The sequence below is a fragment of the Cyprinodon tularosa genome, unplaced genomic scaffold (genome assembly GCF_016077235.1).
Source record: "Cyprinodon tularosa strain WSP-4 unplaced genomic scaffold, ASM1607723v1 ctg66, whole genome shotgun sequence".
Taxonomy (NCBI): Eukaryota; Metazoa; Chordata; class Actinopteri; order Cyprinodontiformes; family Cyprinodontidae; genus Cyprinodon; species Cyprinodon tularosa.
In genome coordinates this window covers 5,312,909-5,336,608 of record NW_024039407.1, presented here as the reverse complement: position 1 = coordinate 5,336,608, position 23,700 = coordinate 5,312,909, and the positions used below count along the sequence as shown (strand labels likewise).

Here is a 23,700-nt window from a genome sequence, read left to right as displayed (position 1 = left end):
CCAGGTTGCTCTAATAGTGGCTTTTAGCTCTTCTGAATTGTTGGGTCTGGTGTATTGCATCTTCTTCTTCACAATACCCCATAGATTTTCTATGGGGTTAAGGTCAGGAGAGTTTGCTGGCCAATTAAGAACAGGGATACCATGGTCCTTCAACCAGGTACTGGTAGCTTTGGCACTGTGTGCAGGTGCCAAGTCCTGTTGGAAAATGAAATCTGCATCTCCAAAAAGTTGGTCAGCTGCAGGAAGCATGAAGTGCTCTAAAACTTCCTGGTATGTGGCTGCGTTGACCCTGGACCTCAGAAAACACAATGGACCAACACCAGCAGATGACATGGCACCCCAAACCATCACTGACTGTGGAAACTTTACACTGGACTTCAAGCAACGTGGATGAAGTGCCTCTCTTCTTTTCCTCCAGACTCTGGGACCTTGATTTCCAAAGGAAATGCAAAATTTACTTTCATCAGAGAACATGACTTTGGACCACTCACCAGCAGTCCAGTCCTGTTTCTCTTTAGCCCAGGCAAGACGCTTCTGACGCTGTCTGTGGTTCAAGAGTGGCTTGACACAAGGAATGCGACAGCAGAAACCCATGTCTTTCATACGTCTGTGTGTGGTGGTTCTTGAAGCACTCACTCCAGCTGCAGTCCACTCTTTGTGAATCTCCCCCACATTTTTGAATGGGTTTTGTTTCACAATCCTCTCCAGGGTGCGGTTATCTCTCTTGCTTGTACACTTTTTTCGACCACATCTTTTCCTTCCCTTCGCCTCTCTATTAATGTGCTTGGACACTGAGCTCTGTGAACAGCCAGCCTCTTTAGCGATGACCTTTTGTGTCTTGCCCTCCTTGTGCAAGGTGTCGATGGTCGTCTTTTGGACAACTGTCAAGTCAGCAGTCTTCCCCATGATTGTGTAGCCTATAGAACTAGACTGAAAGACCATTTAAAGGCTTTTGCAGGTGGTTTGAGTTAATTAGCTGATTAGAGTGTGGCACCAGGGGCCATCAATTTTGAACCTTTTCACAATATTCTAATTTTCTGATATGATGAATTTGAGATTTTCATTTGTTGTCATTTGTAATCATCAAAATTAAACAAAATAAACATCTGAAATATATGAGTTTGTATGTAATGTATGAATATAATATACAAGTTTCACTTTTTAAATGGAATTACTGAAATCAATCTACTTTTTCATGATATTCTAATTTTATGACCAGCACCTGTATAAACAAGGGTGTTGATGGAAGCAGCACAGCTGATGTTTCTTTCCAGGATGACGTCACAGCCAAACAGGAACAGACGAGGCAAAGCTACTCTGAGGAAAAGCAGAGAGAGCAGAAGGTTAGAGATTGAACTAACAGATTCTGCAGAATAGGAGAACAGAGAGAGAATGAAGCAGAATGATGAAATGGGCGTCCCTATGCCCTCCAAAAGTCTAAGCCTATAGCAGCATAACTATAGAGATAGCTCAGGATAACCTGAGCCACTCTAACTATAAGCTTTATCAAAAAGGAAAGTTTTAAGCCTAGCCTTAAAAGTAGACAGGGTGTCTGCCTCACAGAATAAAACTGGTAGTTGGTTCCACAGGAGAGGAGCCTGATGACTAAAAGATCTGCCTCAAATTCTACTTTTAGAAATTCTAGGAACCACTAGTAAACCTGCAGATTGAGAGCGAAGTGCTCTGTTAGGAACATAAGGAACAATCAGATCTCTGATATAAGATGGAGCTTGACCATTTAAGGCTTTATATGTGAGAAGGAGGATTTTAAATTCTATTCTTGATTTAACAGGAAGCCAATGAAGAGAAGCCAGGATAGGAGAGATATGATCTCTCTTTTTAATTTTCATTAGAACTCTGGCTGCAGCATTTTGGATCAGCTGAAGGCTTTTAACTACAGTTTGTGGACTTCCTGATAGTAAAGAATTACAATAGTCCAGCCTTGAAGTAACAAATGCATGGACTAGTTTCTCAGCATCAACCCTGGACAGGAGATTTCTAATTTTTGCAATGTTCCTCAGATGAAAGAAGGATATTATAGAAACCTCTTTGATATGGGATTTAAATGACAGGTCCTGATCAAAAATAACACCAAGATTTTTTACTTTATTATCTGAAATCAGTTTAATCCCATCCAAATGAAGTGACTGGCTAATCAGCTTCTTTTTCAGAGACTCTGGTCCAAAGACTATAACTTCTGTTTTGTCTGCATTCAGAAGCAGAAAGTTAAGAGTCATCCAGGTTTTTATGTCTTCAAGACATGCCTGTAATCTATGTAATGGGTTAGCTTCATCTGGATTTATTGACAGATATAGCTGGGTATCATCAGCATAACAGTGGAAATTAATCCCATGCTGTCTAATAACTCTACCAATTGGGAGCATGTATAAAGTAAAGAGAATTGGTCCTAGCACTGATCCCTGTGGTACTCCACAGGTAACCTGTGAGCATGTGGAAGATTTGTCATTAACATGAACAAACTGAATTCGATCAGATAGATAAGATTTAAACCAGTCTAGTGCTGTTCCTTTAATTCCAACAAAATATTCAAGTCTTTTTAAAAGAATATTATGGTCAACTGTATCAAATGCAGCACTAAGATCTAACAGGACGAGCACAGATACAAGTCCATTATCTGAGGCCATGAGAATATCATTAGTGACTTTCACCAGAGCTGTTTCAGTGCTATGATGAGCTCTAAAGCCAGACTGAAACTCTTCAAAAAGTTCATTATGGTGTAAGTGATCGCAAACTTGTTTGGCAACTACTTTCTCAAGAATTTTGGATAAGAAAGGAAGATTGGATATAGGTCTATAATTAACCAAGTCATCTGGGTCAAGAGACGGTTTCTTAAGCAGAGGTTTAATTACAGCAACCTTAAAAGCTTTAGGTACATATCCCTGTAACAGAGATAGATTAATCACATCTAAAATGGAGGAGGAGATCAAAGGGAATACCTCCTTAAATAACCTGGTTGGAACTGGATCTAACATACAAGTTGAAGGCTTAGATGAAGACAATAATTTTGCTAATTCAGAAAGTTCAACTGGATCAAAGCAGTCTAAACCCGGTTCAGATTCCATGACTACCTCAGGTACAATCGCGGATAGAGGAGTGCTTATGATCTTATTTTTAATAAGATCAATCTTATTTTTAATAAGATCAATCTTATTTATAAAGAATCCCATAAAATCATTGCTGCTAAGAGCAGGTGGAATGGACGGTTCAACAGAGCTATGGCTCTGGGTGAGTTTGGCAACTGTATTAAAAAGAAATCTAGGATTATTCTTATTCTCCTCTATTAATGAGGAGAAGTATGCTGCTCTTGCTTTACAAAGGGTCCTCTTATACAGCAGTAAACCATTTTTCCAGACTTGGAAGGACTCCCGCAGGCCTGTGGAGAGATATTTTCTCTCCAGTTTCCTAGCATTTTGCTTCAAAGTACGCAGCTCTGCATTAAACCAAGGAGCAAGCTTTCTATTTTTAACGGTTTTCATTTTCAAAGGAGCTGCGTTTTCTAAGGCAATACGCAGAGAACTAGCAACCCCATCAACAAAATCATCAACCTGTGAAGGGGAATAAGCTATGCTTATGCACTCTGCAGCACTGCTCAGTGACACAGAGGAGAGAGAAAGTGAAGCAGATTCTTTAAAATTTATAACTGCACTATCTGATAAAGATCTACTAAAATTGAACCTTTTTTTGGGGGAGGAGAACTCTGTTAAAGTAATCCTGAAGGTTATTAGAAAGTGGTCAGAGAGGACAGGGTTGTGAGGAAATACTGTTATTTCTTCACATTCTATGCCGTATGTCAGCACAAGATCCAAAGTATGAAGATGAGAATGTGTGGGACTATTCACATTTTGAACAAAGCCAATAGTGTCTAAGATAGCATTAAAGGCTGCTCTTAAGCTATCGCCTTCAATGTCAGCATGGATGTTAAAATCTCCCACTATGATGACCCTGTCAGTATTTAATACCAAATCAGAAAGGAACTCTGAAAACTCATTTAAAAATTCAGAGTAGGGACCTGGTGGACGATACAAAGTTACAAAAAGAATAGGTTTTCTTGCCTTGAAATTTGGATCAGGGAAATTAAGGGTTAAATGTTCAAAAGAGTTGTAGGTATTAACTGTTTTGGGAGTAATCAGTAAGTCAGACTGGAAGATTGTTGCTACTCCTCCTCCTCGCCCAGAACTTCTGGGTATGTGAAAATTTAAATAGCTTGAAGGAGTTGCCTCATTTATGCTCACATAATCCTCTTGCTGCAGCCAGGTTTCTGTAAGGCAAAACAAGTCAATGTGATTATCACAAATCAAGTCATTAACTAGCAGACTTTTAGAGGAAAGCGATCTTATGTTAAACAGACCGCATTTAATTGTTTTAACTTTTTCCCCAATTGAAGTTATTTTGATTTTAATTAGATTATCATGATTTACTCCTTTGGGAATCTTTGCTAATTTATTAGATTTTGGTCGTGGGCAAGACACTGTCTGGATGGAGTAAAGAGTGGGTAACAGTAGAGAAGCTGCAGAGATGTGTGTTAAACTACAACTCTGCTTCCTGGTCTGCACCCTGGGTGGTCAGGGTTTTGGAGGACTAATAAATGTGGCCAGATTCCTAGAAAGAAGACCTGCACCATCCAAAGTGGGATGGATGCCGTCTCTCCGAATCAGACCAGGCTTTCCCCAAAAGGATTGCCAATTATCAATGTAGCCCACGTTGTTTTCAGGACACCACCTAGACAACCAGCGGTTGAATGACGACATGCGGCTAAACATGTCATCACTGGTCAGATCAGGGAGGGGACCAGAGAAAATTACGGAGTCCGACATTTTTTTTGGCAAACTTACACACCGAAGCAACACTAATTTTAGTGACCTCCGATCGGCGTAACCGGGTGTCATTACCACCAGCGTGAATAACAATCTTACCGTATTTAACCTTATCCTTAGCCAGTAGTTTCAGGTAGGATTTGATGTCACCCGTTCTGGCCCCCGGCAAACATTTGACTATGGTCCGTGGTGTCTCTAATGCCACGTTTCTGACTATGGAGCTGTCAATCACCAGAGTGGGCTTCTCAGTGGGTGTGTCACTGAGTGGGGAAAACCGGTTAGAAACGTGAACGGGTTGGTGGTGACCAGTGGGCAGAGATCCACGACTACACTTTCTGCGTACAGTTACCCAATCGCCTGGCTGCTCAGGCACTTTTGGAGGACAGCTACGTGGGGGGCCTACTTTAACTCCTGGATGTTCAACAGCCTGAAGCCTGGATTCTAACTCTGACACCCTCGCCTCCAAAGCTACAAAAATACTACACTTATTACACATCCCATTATCACTAAAGGAGGCAGAGGAATAACTGAACATCTGACACAGAGAGCAGGAGAGAGGAGAGGAAGAAGGAAGAGTTGGAAAAGAGAGGGAGGGAGAGAGAGAAGCCATAGCAATGCTAAGCTAGCGCTAGCCTAGGCTAGCTACTCCTTGCTATCAGAAATAAAACCGTGTGAAACTGACAAGTGCTCAGTAGAAAAGTGCAGCAGAAGGTGCTATGTTTTAAAGTAGTCAGTTAGAGTTACTCAGATACAGAGATATCACAGAGAAAATAACTTAACTTCAGATGGAGTTCCTCTGGACAGCTGCAACACCTCCACACTCACAAAAACTGATCTAAAAAAGTAAGTCTTTTTTTCATTTTGAAAATACAAACATGTCATTATCTGAACAAGTTCTCTTTGTAGTTATGGCATGACAGCAGTTATTTTACTCAACTCAGGGGAAAAAAAGAGAAAAAAAAAAAACAAACAAAAAAAAACAAAAAAACACACACGGCTTCTCAAAAACGGGGGTATGTAAGAAAGTACTAATTGGTCAGGTATGGATATACATATCTATACAACTTGGCACACCACAGGTTCCAGTAAATTATAACTCAAACAGACCTTCAGTCAAGTTTAAGTCCTTAATAAAATTAATGAAAGGCCCCCAAATCCTCTCGAAAAGATACCGTTTGGATTTCTGAATATACATTATTCTTTCTAGCGGCAAATTAGACAACATCTGTTAAGTCTCTTAAATTTCAGTGCACTTTCCCCATATTTGATCTCCTAAAAGGAGGAAAAAGTTGCCCTTAAAACAAGGTAAATAGATACCATGCTCTTGAAATATGGTAATTGATCAAACATTGTTTTTCTTTTTTTAAAACAAATCAGCTTATTTCATCTGTAGGTTGTCTAATCTACCTGCTTAAATCAATGTAATATGCACCTATTTCTTTTAAAGGTTATTTTAAGGCTCTAGTTGCCTTTATTGTTATTTTAGAAAGTATGGAGAGTAGGGCTGCAACTAGATATTATTTTGCAAATTGACTATTTTTTTTATTAATAATCTGATAAAAGTTCCTTTAAGATTTTTTATTAAATTAAGCCATGTGTAGCTAAAGGTTTTCCACTGGAGGAGTTCTGGATACAGCATATTAACAGATGAAAACTTAAATGCAAAATGTTTATATATTTTCTTTTATAATTTTGATATAATTACTGCTCGGAGTAGGTCGCTCTTACAGTCTCTGTATTCCAGTTGTCAATTAATCCATTAGTTTAAGATTATTTCAACAATCGATTAATTGCTTCAGCCCTAATGGAGACTGGAAAGTGGGTTAAAAGAGAGGGGAGAGAGATTCAGCAAAGGTCAGCAAGGCTGGGACTCGAACCTGCGACAGCCGGTATATGAATCGTTCGTTCTACCTCCATACCATAGCACTAATATTATGTATAGATGTTAGAGAGATGCCTTTTGGTGCATTACAAATATAGGGCCCAAAAACAATGTATGAAAAAAATCATGAATAACAGCCAGTTTCTAAATCGATATATCATGCATCCCTGGAAATACAAATTCAATTCCATCCATCCAGAAAAATCTGGATATTCTGCATTTTAAATATAGAATAGCATATTTTTCATGTAAACTTTGTGGTAAACTTATTTTATTGCATGTTGCATATCCCAGTAAATCTGTTTCACCTTTAAATCTGCAGCTCTCCCTACTTCTCTCTGTTCTGTTTAAAAAGATTTATGAACCTCTTTACTAATATGCCAGAAACAAAATTTCAAGATATGTGGAAACTCTGTAGTCTGATTCTGTCTGTACAATAAGAAAACATGTTAGGAAAAAACTCAAAAGGCTCTGAACACAGATAGCTGCACCCAACCCATTATAGTTGGCTAAAGTAAATGAGCAGAGAGGTGCTGGGGACATGTCCACACCAGTCCTTCAGAAAGTCATGCCTGTGATGGAGTATCTGACAAAATATAAAACATTGCAGATATAAACTCGCCAGTTAATCCACAATGCTTGTTTTGGACTGAAGCAAATCAGACAAAACATGCAAACTCCATAAAAAAGATACAAAGTTTATAACTTTTAAATAAAAATCGTCGTTTTTGATACATAAAATATACGATCTTCAACTTACTTTCCTGCTATGTGTAAAACCATTCTACCAATGAACCACCCTTGGCAGAAAACAAATTGATTTGTTTTACTAAAAGTCAGACTGTTAGACCCACAGGGATTCACAACTAGGAGAGTTTTTGTTCTCATTTTTGATTTACTTTGAAAAGAAATCAAAGCTTCAGATTTCAGTAATAATTAAAAGACCTTAAGGCGGTATTAGGTTATTGCAGTTCATAGTTTAATCCATAAAATAAAAAGGTTTTGTTCACAGCACCTAATGTACAAGGCCACTTTAATTTGAAGTTTGACATTTTGAAAAAAACACCATTTTAAGTTTAACAGCTACTTTAAGGCTAGGTAATGTGCGCCATGTATTAAGCCATTTTTGAGTGTTGCATGCTGTTGTTTTAGACCAGAGCCTTTAAATGGGCTGACCAAGAGTTGAATCATCATCCTAAATAAAGATGATTAGCTCAAATTTAAAGATGTATGGAATAAAATCAATTTTATTTAAAAGAATATGCTTTATAAATGGAAAACATAAAAAATACAATCCATAAATATGATTTAATGATCTGTGATAGGCTACCGGTAGGTGCTGTTGCAGTTACTGTCTCTTTAAGCTAAGCCGAGATGCTTCTGGAAGAAGAGGACCGTTTTTTGCAGGGGGAACATAAAAAAAAAAAAAAAAAGCCTATCAACTCCGGTCTAGAGTGTTTGCATTGGGCTAAAAGTGGGAATGTAATCTATTAACGATACTTAAAAAAAAAATGCAACTTCTAAATATCAGTGAAAGAAATAATCTTAAAGATAGAAAAAAAAAAGTTTGAAAATAACATCAAAATATAAAAAATAAACAGCAACATCACTCAACAATGTTTTTGTGATTAATAGGTTTGTAATTTTTTTTTATTTTTCTCTTCAAAGTTACATTTACCAAATGAGTTCTTTGCTTGCAGCAATAATGGATCAAAATTCACTCCATACATGCGTTAAATGCCTTTTCATTTTGGCTTGCTAAACAGACCAGAATTGTTTGATTGCTTACAGCACTGCAAAAAAACAAAAATGAACAAAAAACAATATCCTCTGAACTTCAGACATTTCCTGGTCAGTCTGAAAAACTTTACTTTAACAAAGTGTGCAAAGGAGAAGAAATGTACATCATACATGCATGAATTACAAATCAAGCGCAAGCATCTTATGCAAAACAATATACACACAACACAAAAACGATTAGATATTTAACAAAATATAAACATGCAAACCTCAAAGAACACTCAGTTTAAAGCTTAAACTCAAATCACTAGAAAACAGTTGGAACATCAGATCGTCATCTCCTCCATTTCCTCAAGGTTGCTGGTATCAAGTTTTGTGATTTTCTTGTCTGGAAGAAAAAGAAAAAAAAAAAAAGAATTAGGATCAGATTATACATCTCATTAGACTATAATCAAAATGATCAAAAACGTACCGAAATGCTTTTCAATTTGTCTGATTATGTCCATGCTGTGGTCACTGTCCACCATGTTGACAGCGAATCCTCTTCGCCCAAAGCGTCCTGTTCGGCCGATCCTATGCAGGTACGTCTCGTTGTCAGCATTCCCTTGCATATCCACTGGGAGGTCAAAATTGACCACGAGAGACACCTGCTCCACATCAATACCTGCAAACAGGCAGAACCAGGTGTGGAGGTAACATCTGTTGGGCTACTGTATAAAACCTCCAACTCAATGCTACTCCTGACATTTTAAATTCAAAAAGCTTCTTCAATGGGAAGCGAAACGTCTTAAAATTTGGAAAGAAAGTCCAGGGGATTTCTTTGAATTATATATTTTTTTAAATACCAATGTTCAGTTATTAGTGTTGAAATGTTCTATATACTAGGGATGGGACGGTTTATGAAAACCATCTGAACCGTTCGGTTCGACTGTCTCTGTTCAATTCGCGTGTGTTGCGTTCGATTCATGCACTGCTCCATTTTCTCATAGGCGAAGCGTTTACACTCCAGAGCAGAAGGTGGCGGTACTGTGACCAAAGCCAGCCACCAGTAGTAAACAAGAAGAAGAAGCGAAGCAGCGTAGCCGGGTGTAGCAGAAAAAAATCAGTTGTTGTGGAGAATTGTGTGGGTATGGCGAGTGGGAAAGAACAAGAGTTGGAAGGCGCGCCAGCAGCACTTTATAGGTCCGCTGTATGGGACCACTTTGCATTTAGAGTGACCTACGATGACGGCGGAAAGAAAGTTGTGGATAAAAGTGCAACAGTGTGCAAGCATTGTGCAACACGTTTTGTTTACGCTAACAGCAACATTACCAACATGTCATGCTAACCCCGCAAATCCCACATACTCCATCAGCGCTCCGCCCCACTGCGCTCCAGACCGCCTGCGCAAAGCAAAGCCTACAGCCTCCACTGTGGCTCCCGTCCGCTCCGCTCTGAGTTCCTTGGGGATCGTAGAGAGTATGCGCCAGATGATTAAATTCAAAGCAGCAAAACATGCAGAAATGATCCATGGTTTCTGCGAATCATTAAAAATAATTACAATTCATTAATTTTTTTGGATTTTTTCATGAATTTCGTAAAAAAAAAAAATGTCATTAATTTTTATAATTTTCATTAATTTTTTTATTTTTCGGTGTAACAATAAACATATACCCAACCGAAAACCGTGACCACGAAACCGTGAACCGAACTGGGGATTTTGTGAACCGTTCCACCCCTACTATATGCAGGCCTGCTTACCTCTGGAACAAACGTTAGTGGTCACCAGCACTTTCTCGTTGCCATTTCTGAAGCGTTCAATGACAGCAGCCCTCTGCTCCACAGTCATTTCTCCGCTCAGCAGAGCCACCCGGTGGCCTTCTTCAATCAGCTGTGAAGCCAGCCAAGCAGCCATCTTCCGAGTCTAAAACCAAAAAAAAAGAAAAAAAAAAGAAAATAATGGAAGGGAGTGGTTAGGGCATGGGGCTTGGAATCCAGAAGGGAGTTTGCAACCCACAGCCACAGACTGCCACTCGGGCTCTCGGAGCAAGACCCTTAATCCCACACTACTCCCGGGCGCCCCATGATGGCAGCCCAGTGAATTTCATTGCGATGTTCTTGTAACAGTGTAATTATAATTAAAAAGCTGGGAAAAAAAGCCCTACTAATCATTGATAGGCCCAACAGTCTCCTGGTCATCTAAACCAATTATTACCAAATGTTCTAATAAATGGAGTATTCAGACTATAAATTGTACTTTGCTAAATAAACCACCCAACCACAGGAGAAAACAGGCCTAAGAATGAGAAAAAATATTTTGCATTCAAGACACATTTTTTGGGTAAATTTTTTATCCTCAAGTGGCCAAATTTTAGCTTCAACTTGTTCCAATTCTCCTTAAAAGTACACTATGCAACCGATGTTGATTTTCCAGCGAAGCTCCCCCCAGAGGGCGAAAGTAAAAGTGCACTGTCGTAAATATGCACAGCTGTTCTCCTGGTTTCTCCGTCAAGCCAGGCGCGGTTGTTTTGAGCTTAGCAGACAGGCGAACGCAACGAATGACTAAGCACCTGACGCGCGTGACGCGCCGCAAACGCGCTGCTGCTCGAGATGGAAAAATTGAATCTTTGCTGCTCGACGCACCGCGTCAACCAATCAGAGAAGCTGATCTGGGAGCTGGAAGGGAGAGAGACACAGCGCTGATGATCAGAGCGCTATGATCACTCTTAAACAGTTTATTGACGCCTAAATTAACTTAAAATGCATTATCCTGTTGCCTGCAGTTTGGATTATTTAGATGAAAAACACCTACCAGATGCCGCGGTGAACCGCGAGGAGGCGACCCGGCCAGAAGCTGCTGATGAAGGGATTCCTACTGTCGGCGCACCGCTGGTATGTGGGGGTCAGAGCGGCTCCGAGAGAAAAAATATTCTAAGTCAGGATGATAATCTGAATGAACTGACTGCACCGATTACGTTTTTAGGTGTATTTTCTCACTTAAAAACATATTAAAACTACTTTATTCCCACTGATAGTGAAGCTCCGCCCAACGCGCGTCAGACACACTTTTGCACCACGCAGCCAGAGCAGCAAAGCTGCTTCAGCCGCGCATCAGAACTAACTGGTACAAGCAGTAAAAATGAAGCAGCACACGCGATTTTGCTGCTTTTGCTGCGTCCGGTGTGAAAGCAGCACTGCACAAAGATCGCCACTGTGCTAGCAACTAGCATGCTTTTAACTGGGGGCGTGTAGCAGTTCTCGCCGTAAAGCAAGACCGACTCTCGCAAGACTTCTGAGCCTGTGGGTGCGGGCCGAGGGCTCCTGCAATTGCAAGTGCGGTATTTCCCCCACAGACCACCAGGGCTGCCGAGAAAACCTTTGTTCAACCTGAAATGACTCATTTAATCATCCAAAACGTTATGGAACACATTCATTAACTGAAAAATTTTGCATAGTGTGCCTTTAAAGAAATAAAAAAATCTATTAACATCCATTTTCCATCTGAAAAATTATTTATAAAAAAGAAGTTGAAATAAACAATTAGAAAAATAACTGTTCATTCATCATCAGGGAGAAGCAACAGGTGGGGGTGGGGCGCTTGGCGTTAGTATTACTTATTGCTTCTTTAATGAATGCAGAATGACATCTAGTTTAGTATAATTCTATTAAATCCAAAACGATCAGCTCTATTTAGTAATTTGCAGGAACAATTTATTTCATGGAAAATATTAATAAATTATAGATGATGTAAATTCAATTTGATATATTTAATAATGGAAATTGTTGCCCTGCGGCAGACTGCCGACCTGTCCAGGGTGGACCCCGCCTCTCGCCCTAGACAGCTGGAGATAGGCACCAGCACCCGATAAGCGTGACCGAAAACAATTCTTTGAAAAGTAAATGCTGCTGTAGAAAAAGATAGATATTGTCAAGTTAAACCTCAGTTTAACAGAATAAGCATCAGGTTGCTGAAGGCCTCTTTAAATCAGCCAAGCTGAAGCAGCAACACGTCCAAATCCAACTAGAGATGGACTCTGGACAAGCAGGACTAAAGATAAGAGGAAGACTAATGTCTTTGTCTTACATGTTAAAAAGGAAATGCTCAGAAACGTAAACTACTGGAAAAGGTTCAGGCTATAAAATAATTCGACTTTTCTTGATGAATCGAAAGTATTTCTGTCCATCTGACAGTTTGACACGCTGTGCTGCAAAATGCTGTTGGAAGCTCAGCGCGTCCCTGTGGGTGTCTGAGGAAGAGCGCTCCCTGGGCCTCCCACTGCGCCCTATAGGAGGGGGTCAAACAAAGGGGACACTTTCCCCTCTAGGGGACTATAAATGGATCATTTCTCTCCCCTCTAGTCTTCATGTCGTAAATTTAACTGACAAAATGCACACAAAAAAAATCTTTAGAAACATTTCAGCTTACATGGCAGAAGATCATTGCCTGTGCAATAGTCAGGCACCCGTACAGGTCGCAGAGCGCAATGAACTTGTCCTCCTTCCTCCTACAAAGAACGTAAAACTGTTTGATGGTTTCCAGCGTCTCTTCCACCCGTTTGAGTCGGATGATATTCGGCTGTGAAATCACTCGCTCAGCAAACGTCATCACAGAATCCTCAAAGGTTGCGGAGAAGAGCAGCATCTGACAGCTTTTGTTGAGCAGCCTGGATAAGAGTGAAGGCAGGGATCAGAGATGTTTTTTTTATTTTAAATCCGTCATTAATTGAATAGGTTCCCACCTTTGGATACGGATGCTCTGTTCCCGATGGCCCTGCCTGGCGATCATCACGTCAGCTTCATCCAGAACAAACATGGTGATCTTCTTGGGGTCGATAAGCTTGTACTTGGTGCACCAGTCTAGGACCGTTCCTGGGGTTCCAATGACGATCTGCTCCTGCCGCTTAATGCCTCGCTCCACTAAACACAGGCATGCAGACATAAAAACACCACTGCTGGATTTCAAAGTACAGACCTTCTAAACTCGCTTAACAAAAAGGTGTGAACTTCAGACAATAAAAACACCTTTAATCAATTTAGATATCTCAAACATTTATTCCCCCAAATATTCTCTCCTTCTCGTTTCTTCTTATAAAGTATGACACTAGCTACGTTTACATGGACACAAATAATCGGATTGAAGGCCTGATCAGATCAAAAATGTTTTGTGTAAACATGTCAGACTGAAGATTCTAATCCGATTCGGTCCGATCGGAAATAAATTTAATTCCGAAAGAGAGAGGTGGTTTTTGCCGATCGCCATTCTGATTGGCGTCCATTCGGAACACCCATTCGGATCTTAAGAGTAAAATAATCTTCACTGCGCATGTGTGCGACGTCAGCGTGACGTTTTTCCGCCTTGTCAACAACAGGAAACCACCGGTCGCTCTTGATCTTGTTGTGAACAACATGGCGGGAGGAGTCTAGGAACGCCGACTTATACACTCAAGTTCATTTAAAGCTGCAGGAAGCAGGAATTTATCCTCCTCCTCTTCCTCTTTTCTCTCTCCACAGCCCACTCGCTCTCCCACGCCGGTTCAATCGCTCATTCTCTACATTTTCTCTCGGACATTTCGCCGCCAAGCGCTTTTTTCCTCCTCTCTCCGTTTTTCTTTCCGCTCGCTCCGAGCGCATCGTTTGTCAGGCCTCCCAAAAACCAGACGCAGACAGATCTGCCAAGTTTGGCAGGAAGTTCTGCGCATGCTTAAAATATTTAATCTGATCCAACGCTTGGTACATGTATACACACGTCATGATCGGATCATTTCATTTAGTGTCCATGTAAACAGAGATTTTGAATTTCCGATCAACCAAGGTTTGGATCGGATCGGGGAAATTTTGCGCATGTAAACGTAGCTAATGATGCTCCTGAAAAGTTTAAGGATAAATTTATTTGACTGACTACAGATAATGAAAGAATGGCTTCTGATGCTCACGTAAACATGTACAAACAAATCCTCCAACCACAAAAAAGATCATTTCAGGTTCTTACCTCGGCTCCCTCGTATGGCGTAGGCCAGTTTCACATTTGAACAGAATTTGCCCATTTGTTCGATCACTTGGCCAATCTGCAACGCCAGCTCATAAGTTGGTGCAACACACAGACACTAAAAGAAATTTTATTATTAAAATGAGAGAGAATGCTACCAGAGACTAACAAAGACCCCATTTACACTACCCTTGAAAAACCGATCCATGTCTAGACCGGTCCGAGCTCGGATCAGTTAACCAGGCCGAGCTCGGTTCTGACGACCGTTTACACATCACGCTATCTCGGTTCCTCGACTCTTCGCCTCCTAGTGACGATCTGCGGTATTACTGCCAGTATTGAAGGAGGAAAACAAGCAGTTGGTGGCGGTAATGCACCAAAAGTTGTTTGCCAACCGCCATAAAACACAAGAAGATGACGAAGGAGGGAATCAAGCAAATCAAAATGGCGGCGCCCGTCACATTCAGAAAGTTATGCTTGATTATTGCTGTACTTCGGTGTTTGCGGAGGGTCAAGCGAAGACGGCAACCTTTCGTGGATGTTTATAGTTGTTTATAGTTCTCCTTCTTCTGTTTTGTGTTGGTTAGCAAGCAACTTCCGGAGGGGCATTACCACCAACTACTGGAATGGAGTGTGAATCGGGACGTACAGCCAGACAGAGATGACGCGTTCTGCTCATGCGCTCTTGTTATCAGAGAACCGAGCCAGGGCAAAACAGAGCCCACCTCTGGAACTGGTCTGCAGTTATCTCGGTTCGGTTGTGTCTAGCTCGGTTCAGTTCAGTTTGCTTTCCATTTACACACGATAAGTTATCTCAGTTACTGAGCTCGGACCGGTCTCGACACGGTTTTTTTTTATGGTAGTGTAAATGGGGTAAAAGATCTTTTGCTCACATGAGTCCAGTTATTTTCAGGGTTGACGTGACTCAGCATGGCCAGAGAGAACGCTGCAGTTTTACCGGTGCCAGACTGCGACTGAGCGATCAGATTCTGACGTCTAGAAGTAAAGACAGCTTACATGAACTGAACCCATCGCTCATCCGATGGAGTAAATACAGAATGACATCATCAGTTATAATACAGATAAACCTCCCCCCATCTTATTTTAAATGGAAAACACCAATAATTGAACAAGGAAATATACCTGAAAAAATATATATATAAATGTCAATTTTATCAATAACATTGATAAAAGGACAGAATCTTAAGCTCACATTCCTTTTATTCTTTTTCTAAATTTGTCCTATATAAAATTATTTTAATAATCGTTTGATTCATAATGATGCAGGAATGCCCACAGCTTCCAAATGATCCGGCCCTGGAGGACTGTGGTTTCATTAATGAACCGATTTACTGAAATTAATAACATTCCTATTTACTGAATAATGCTGGATATTTAATCCCAATTGTTAGTGAAATTGTGCAAAAATAAAGGATTTTTCTCCTTGTACAGGATTATACAGAATATATATTTCACACTGATATCACAATCACATTATTTACAGGGATGTGCACAGATAGAAACTAGGTGGTGCTTTGGTCCAAAATACTAATTATGAATTTAAAAGCCTATCAAACCAAGAGTCTAGATTCTTGTAATTTTTGCTTCATGAGACGTGTAGCACCACCTCAATAGAGCCTTGCCCTGGTGAAGGGCCAGCTAGCTCTGCAAATAACTAAAGCGCATTTACATCCTTCAAAAACTGGTTAGTTTATTTAGTTTTTAGTGAAAAAAAAAAAAAAAAAATCTATTTTGGCAATATATTGTGATTTTTGGCTGCCCGATATAAATATTGATTATTCAGTTCCTAGTATTGATAAAAAACAAAAAACTTATTTTTTTTTTTGTTTTTACAGCACCAGTGGCTTGTTATTTTGACAGTAGGCTGACAGGAAAGGGGGTACGAGAAGGGGAGAGACATGCAGCAAAGGACCACAAATCGGATTCGAACCCAGGTCGGCCGCACCGAGGGCTAAGGCCTCCATACACTGGTCGTGCCGCTTACCGCTGTGCCAGCTGCACTCCCAAAAAACAAAACATTTTTACCTAAAACGATAAGGGAAAATGGGCTACCTCTGCACCACTGCTCTTGCAGATGATGCTGTGGAGCCCCTTTGCTGTGCAGCACAGCACCATATCTGTAGCTGAGGCAGTCACAGTGGAAGACATGGACTGACTCAGACCCCAAACAACATGGATACCAAAATAACCAAATGATCAATATCTTTTCATTAACATATATAGCACTTGCCGCTTTATCTATACATTTAATTTTGATAGATGGAAAAACTATCACAATAAATAGTGAGACTGCAATATCGTGATAATATTGTATCGTGATCCAAGCACCCATGCCAATACTCACCCCTAGTATTTAATGGCCTCCAGTAGGTGTTAAACGACTTAAAATGCAACTAATTAAATTAGAAAAAAATATATAATTTAAAGCAGGGGTCTTCAACGTTTTCATAGCCAAGGACCCCCCAAACTGATTGCGAGATGGAGCGGGGACCCCCTAATTATATTTATTGTATGAAATTGTGTTATATCAAACTTGTCCTATAGTCACTCTATTACAGATGGAGTCATGTAACGAAAGTTATTTCTGTATTTATTAAAGTATTTCTGATTCCTGGTTGATGGGACAGGTGTTGTGAATGAAACGGTGCCCTGGTTTGAAAGAGCTCCTGTGTGTCGCTGAATGTGTTCGTTGATGACTGAAAGACATCTTCTGCTTCCTTTTATGTGTTTACTACAGTCTGTTGAATTTATGTTAATTTGGATTTAAAGACATTTGAATTAGTGCAAAAAATTGCAGTACCTCCGCGGAACCCCTAGGGGTCGCGGACCCCCCTGTTGAAGACCTCTGATTTAAAGCATCTCATTGATGACTCATACCTTTTTTATGACAACTAGCACAAGTTACCTTTTGTCTGCCAAGTATTTAGTTTAAAAGCAAATATAAGGCCAAATGATCACAATTGTAAAAACAACTTTAATAAAGCTTTATCTAGTTAAAGAGTGGAGTGTAGATTAAGTTGCATTTTTAATTGCTGTGTTTATTGACAGACATCTGGTATGGAGGACCAACTCTGCCATATTTAAAAATAAATACAGAAATAAATAAATGCTCAATAAATATATAAGCATACCATTAATTGCCAACAAAAATACAATAAACAAATAAATGTAAGTAGAAATTAAATTATACAGTGAGACATAAATGTATATAACTCTTAATTAGCTTCTTTATGTGCCTTTTTAATATTTACCTTATTTATTTTTTGTCCTTTATATTTTTTTTTTACATTTCTGCCTGCCCTACATTTACAGGCCAACTAATGTGCATAAGTTGACTCTCTAGGACACACCCCCTCCTCATTTGCATAATGAAACAGAAATGCAGGCAGGAATGTAAAAAAAATATAAAGGACAAAAAAATAAATAAGGTAAATATTACAAAGGGAAATAAATAAAGAAGCTAATTAAAAGACATATACATTTATGTCTGTATAATTTAATTTCTACTTACATTTATTTGTTTATTGTATTTTTGTTGGCAATTAATTGTATGCTTATTAGGGCTGCAACTAACGATTATTTAAAAAAAAAAAAAAAAAAAAAAAAAAAAAAAAAAAAAAAATCGATGAATCGGCCGATTATTTTTTCGATTAACCGATGAATCGGACAAAAAATATTTTTTATATTTTATACTCTTTATTCCAAAATAAACATTTTAGACAGAACAAACAAGCACACAAGTACAGGTTGCTCATTAACTGTACTGGTGCAATATGAAAAATAAATGTTTGTGTTAAAACTACGCAAACTTACATGAGAAATGTAGCTGTACATCCACAAAATATAGGGTACTTTGTTTCATAAAGCGCAAAAAAAGACATTTTAGTTTTTTAAAGCCCCTAAGGGGTTCAAACAATAGGCCCCCCCATTTCAACAAATGAGGTTTTTTTAGACTAATAGAGTTCTGCCTTTTAAGACAGGAAAGTATAGCAGTTAAAGTTGCTACTTGAGAAAATACTGAACCATAGAGATAAAAATAGCCCTGTGATTCAAATTATAAATTGTATTTGGAATAAAAATGAGAACTAGGGGTGCTAAAAAACACATCCTCCAAAAACAGATATTTACATGGGAATGTGGCATATAATTAATTGACATATTACTGATCTTTCTGGATTTTATTCTGCTTTACTTCCATAAATTGCAGGATCTTTACTTTATTTTTGCCAGAAGATTTAAACTTTAAAAGCCTTGCCCTCATAATTTGCAAGTTAATTTATTTATAAAGAAAATATAAACGCTGCTTAAGCTAATTCAAATGAAATTAAAAGTAAAATAAGTAGCCAACCTTATCACTGTCTGTAACCTACTAACACGGTAAGGAAAGCATCAGATGAGCTACCTGAGAAACTAACGTTACGTTTCCCCACTTTAAAACGAAACAAACATGGTGGTTCCGTGCCATGTTAATTTGTTTTGACAAAAGTTGCATGTTACGACTTTTTTCACTATACAAAGCGCAGGCTATTTTAATTATTGTGATCAATTTGCGCCGTCAATCCCGGTGCATGCGCGCTTCATTTGCAGTCTGGACGCTGAGGGTAAAAATCCTGCTGCTCTGACTGCAGCGCTGAGAGGGACTCCTGCGGGAGTGGGGGGAGGCACTCCACGGCAGAGTAGGAATGATACATGCTTTCACGTAAGAGTCTCCAAAAGCCGCCAGTGACACCGTAAAAAGTCGCCAGATTTGTCGCTAGTCGCTTTTTTGAAAAATAGTCGCTGGATGGGTCTGAAAAGTCGTTGAGTTGGAAACACTGCACCTGCAGCGCTGGCTCGCTCTGCCGTATTTTTTCTTCTTCCCCCGCTTCAGTCAAGTGGCAGTGATGACGGCGGCGGCGGATGACGCATTAATCGCGCGACACAACTAATCGATGATGAAATTCGTTGCCAACGCTTTTAAAAGTCGATTTTTATCGATTTTATCGATTCGTTGTTGCAGCCCTAATGCTTATACAGGTGCTGGTCATAAAATTAGAATATCATGAAAAAGTAGATTGATTTCAGTAATTCCATTTAAAAAGTGAAACTTGTATATTATATTCATACATTACATACAAACTCATATATTTCAGATGTTTATTTTGTTTAATTTTGATGATTACAAATGACAACAAATGAAAATCTCAAATTCATCATATCAGAAAATTAGAATATTACTGAAGACCAATAAAAACAAAGGATTTATAGAAATGTTGGCCAACTGAAAAGTATGAACATGAAAAGTATGAGCATGTACAGCACTCAGTATTTAGTTGGGCCTCCTTTGGCCTGTATTACTGCAGCAATGCGGCGTGGCATGGAGTCGATCAGTCTGTGGCACTGCTCAGGTGTTATGATAGCCCAGGTTGCTCTAATAGTGGCTTTTAGCTCTTCTGAATTGTTGGGTCTGGTGTATTGCATCTTCTTCTTCACAATACCCCATAGATTTTCTATGGGGTTAAGGTCAGGAGAGTTTGCTGGCCAATTAAGAACAGGGATACCATGGTCCTTCAACCAGGTACTGGTAGCTTTGGCACTGTGTGCAGGTGCCAAGTCCTGTTGGAAAATGAAATCTGCATCTCCAAAAAGTTGGTCAGCTGCAGGAAGCATGAAGTGCTCTAAAACTTCCTGGTATGTGGCTGCGTTGACCCTGGACCTCAGAAAACACAATGGACCAACACCAGCAGATGACATGGCACCCCAAACCATCACTGACTGTGGAAACTTTACACTGGACTTCAAGCAACGTGGATGAAGTGCCTCTCTTCTTTTCCTCCAGACTCTGGGACCTAGATTTCCAAAGGAAATGCAAAATTTACTTTCATCAGAGAACATGACTTTGGACCACTCACCAGCAGTCCAGTCCTGTTTCTCTTTAGCCCAGGCAAGACGCTTCTGACGCTGTCTGTGGTTCAAGAGTGGCTTGACACAAGGAATGCGACAGCAGAAACCCATGTCTTTCATACGTCTGTGTGTGGTGGTTCTTGAAGCACTCACTCCAGCTGCAGTCCACTCTTTGTGAATCTCCCCCACATTTTTGAATGGGTTTTGTTTCACAATCCTCTCCAGGGTGCGGTTATCTCTCTTGCTTGTACACTTTTTTCGACCACATCTTTTCCTTCCCTTCGCCTCTCTATTAATGTGCTTGGACACTGAGCTCTGTGAACAGCCAGCCTCTTTAGCGATGACCTTTTGTGTCTTGCCCTCCTTGTGCAAGGTGTCGATGGTCGTCTTTTGGACAACTGTCAAGTCAGCATACTTCCCCATGATTGTGTAGCCTATAGAACTAGACTGAAAGACCATTTAAAGGCTTTTGCAGGTGGTTTGAGTTAATTAGCTGATTAGAGTGTGGCACCAGGGGCCATCAATTTTGAACCTTTTCACAATATTCTAATTTTCTGATATGATGAATTTGAGATTTTCATTTGTTGTCATTTGTAATCATCAAAATTAAACAAAATAAACATCTGAAATATATGAGTTTGTATGTAATGTATGAATATAATATACAAGTTTCACTTTTTAAATGGAATTACTGAAATCAATCTACTTTTTCATGATATTCTAATTTTATGACCAGCACCTGTATATTTATTGAGCATTTATTTCTGTATTTATTTTTATTTTTTAAATATGGCAGAGTTAGTCCTCCATAATCTGGACTGTAAAAAAATGACCTAAAAATATATAAAATTTTCTAAAAAATAACTGATTCTCCCTGATCCGAACAGGAAAAAAAGATAATCTGTAAGAAGAATGAGAGTTTTTTTTTTTAGTAATTATTATGCACTGGAAATAAGATAACAGTTTTTTTTTTTTTCATATTTTAAATGTAAACCTTAGTTCATCTGCAAAATGTCATATATACCCCATAATAAACTTAAACATGTTTTGGCATCCTAGGCTTTGCATTAAACTTCTATTTCTATATTCCTTGGAAAACTGCCTTGCCTTATGGTTAGCATCAGGATAATAACAGTTTCTCACATATATTAGATCCATGTTACAACAATTGAAAGATGCTTCACTGTCACAAAAACAGATTTTAATAAAGGATTTTTTTTTTTTAAGAACTTTTCAAAATTTTGAGACAATATCGTCTGATAAAGAGTACATTTACATAATTTTTAAACAATTTTATTTGACATTTAAATATGACTTCCCTATGACTTTAAAGGAATAAACTTTTCCAATGATTCTTCCTCCAATTTAGTTGTTACTTACGGTTCTGCGAGCATCATAGGCAAAGCATTTTCCTGGATCCTGGATGGTCTGTTGAATCCCATTGTGAAGACACCTTTCAACAGTTCAGGTTTCCTAACATAAAAACCAGTCAGGATGAGTTTGCACATTCAACAGCTGGAAAAAATAAAATAAAAATGGCTACCATGCAGAACATACAGTCTGAGTTCCTCAAAGGTTTTGGCAGAGAACAGAGGGGACTTGGGGTCTGCCTGCTGGACTTCGACCTGGTTCCCGTTCTTCACCAGAGAGCAGCGGATCAGTTTATTAAGCAGAGACTGCTCCGCTTTGTTAACTCGATCACCCCCCGCGTCATTTTCTTCATCCTGGCTCCATTTTGGCTCTAGGTTAGCTGCAGGGTCAAACACCACAGACACAATTAAAGCGGTTCAAATTCAAAATAAGAACAAAAAGGATTGAAAAAATACCATTAACGTCCTCCTTCAGTTGATGAAGTGTTGATGTGATATGTTTGGGAAACTGAAACAGTCAAAAAACAACAAAAGGAAATCAGTTCCAACGGGCGTGGTTAGCTTCAGCTAACAGGATATGCTAATGAGCTAACGAGCAATCAACAGGTGTTTCTGACCGACAGATATTTAAAAAAACCAACCAAACGGGACGGAGTTGTGGTCTCCTGAACATCGACTGCTAACGCCCAAGAATCCTCTGCCATTCTCTTGAAATATATTTATAATCCAGTAAAAAACGAACTGATTTTTGCCGCCTGCGTCCTTTAGACCGGAGGGGACCGTTACTGCTTAAATTCTGTTGTTGCCTTTACAAGTGCAGCCCATGTAGTAATTTCAAGTTTCTATCAAAATCCGCATTTAATTACTCAAATATAGATTTTAAATTCAGTTTCACTTATGCGATCATAAGGTGTTTCTGTGAGTTAAAAGAAATTTTTAAAGAACTATATATATAAACCCTTTTTGTGCAACATTTATTTTCATTCTTTGATTATTTTTTTTTCTAAATAATTCTCTAATATTTTACTGGGTGACTTAAATCACATAAGATTTGAAAATGAGTTTTAGTATTTAACACATATACCGAAATCATTACCTTTTTTTAGATTATATTTTAAAGGCCAGACACTTTTGTCCAGACTGATATTTTCTTACTTTATTGGGATACATGAAGGCATCACAAAGTTTTGCTCAGTGCATTATTTGGGCGGGAAGTTGCACGCCGCCACAGTCTCCCCCTTGTGTTGGCTGAAGCACATTAGAATTTCTAATTTTTTATAATTCAGAATTTCTACAGAGGCTTGAATGGAATGGACAGGGGGCAACCAGAAAAAGAAATGATTATAAATGATTATAGATTAGAAATGATTATATATTTTTAAAATATAAAAAGAAATTCCAGCACTGTTATACATTATTTTGTATATATATATATATATATATATATATATATATATATATATATATATATATATATATATATATATATATATATATATATATATATAAAACTGTAACTGGAGCGTGTAACAAAAGCAATTTCCCTCTGGGATTATTAAAGTATTTCTGATTCTGATTCTCATTTTTAAGAAGTAAACAGTAAAACAATGCAGGAATATATTCACTAATATCCCCATCTTGCATCACATCAGGTCTCCCCGTCTGTCCACGGCAGTTTGCTCGTACCGGGGCAAAATAAGTGCCATGTGCGCGTAATTTTACTTAAAGATAATGAATGAAAGAAATCAATGCATCTTTATAGCAGTTTAAAAGCTTACATACATTTTATTTGTGTGTGGCGCAATATCACTGTCTTTCATGGGGCCCCATCCCTGGTGCCCCCCCCCCCCCCCCCCCCCCCCCCCCCGGGAATGGAATTAAGTTTAATAATTTTGGAACGGATATTCATTCAAAGCGCTTTATTCACCTGCCAAATGGAATTCATTTATCCATTAATCATCCAGTTTTTTATTTTTTTTTTATTTTTACAGTTTCTAACAGTAA

At 39.0% G+C, this 23,700-nt stretch overlaps 1 protein-coding gene across 1 annotated transcript; it reads right to left on the bottom strand.

The window, feature by feature from the left end:
• Positions 1-8,462: 8,462 nt before the first annotated feature.
• zgc:193690 (ATP-dependent RNA helicase DDX19A) lies at positions 8,463-22,496 on the bottom strand. The gene is made up of 11 exons (XM_038309391.1): positions 22,338-22,496; positions 22,153-22,204; positions 21,884-22,076; positions 21,707-21,799; positions 15,316-15,418; positions 14,426-14,540; positions 13,176-13,353; positions 12,863-13,100; positions 10,198-10,360; positions 8,930-9,121; positions 8,463-8,845 (listed from the first exon to the last, which is right to left on the bottom strand). The coding sequence occupies exons 1-11, from the start codon at positions 22,398-22,400 to the stop codon at positions 8,784-8,786; spliced, it is 1,452 nt and encodes a 483-aa protein (XP_038165319.1). The 5' UTR covers positions 22,401-22,496; the 3' UTR covers positions 8,463-8,783.
• Between the last annotated feature and the right edge of the window lie 1,204 nt (positions 22,497-23,700).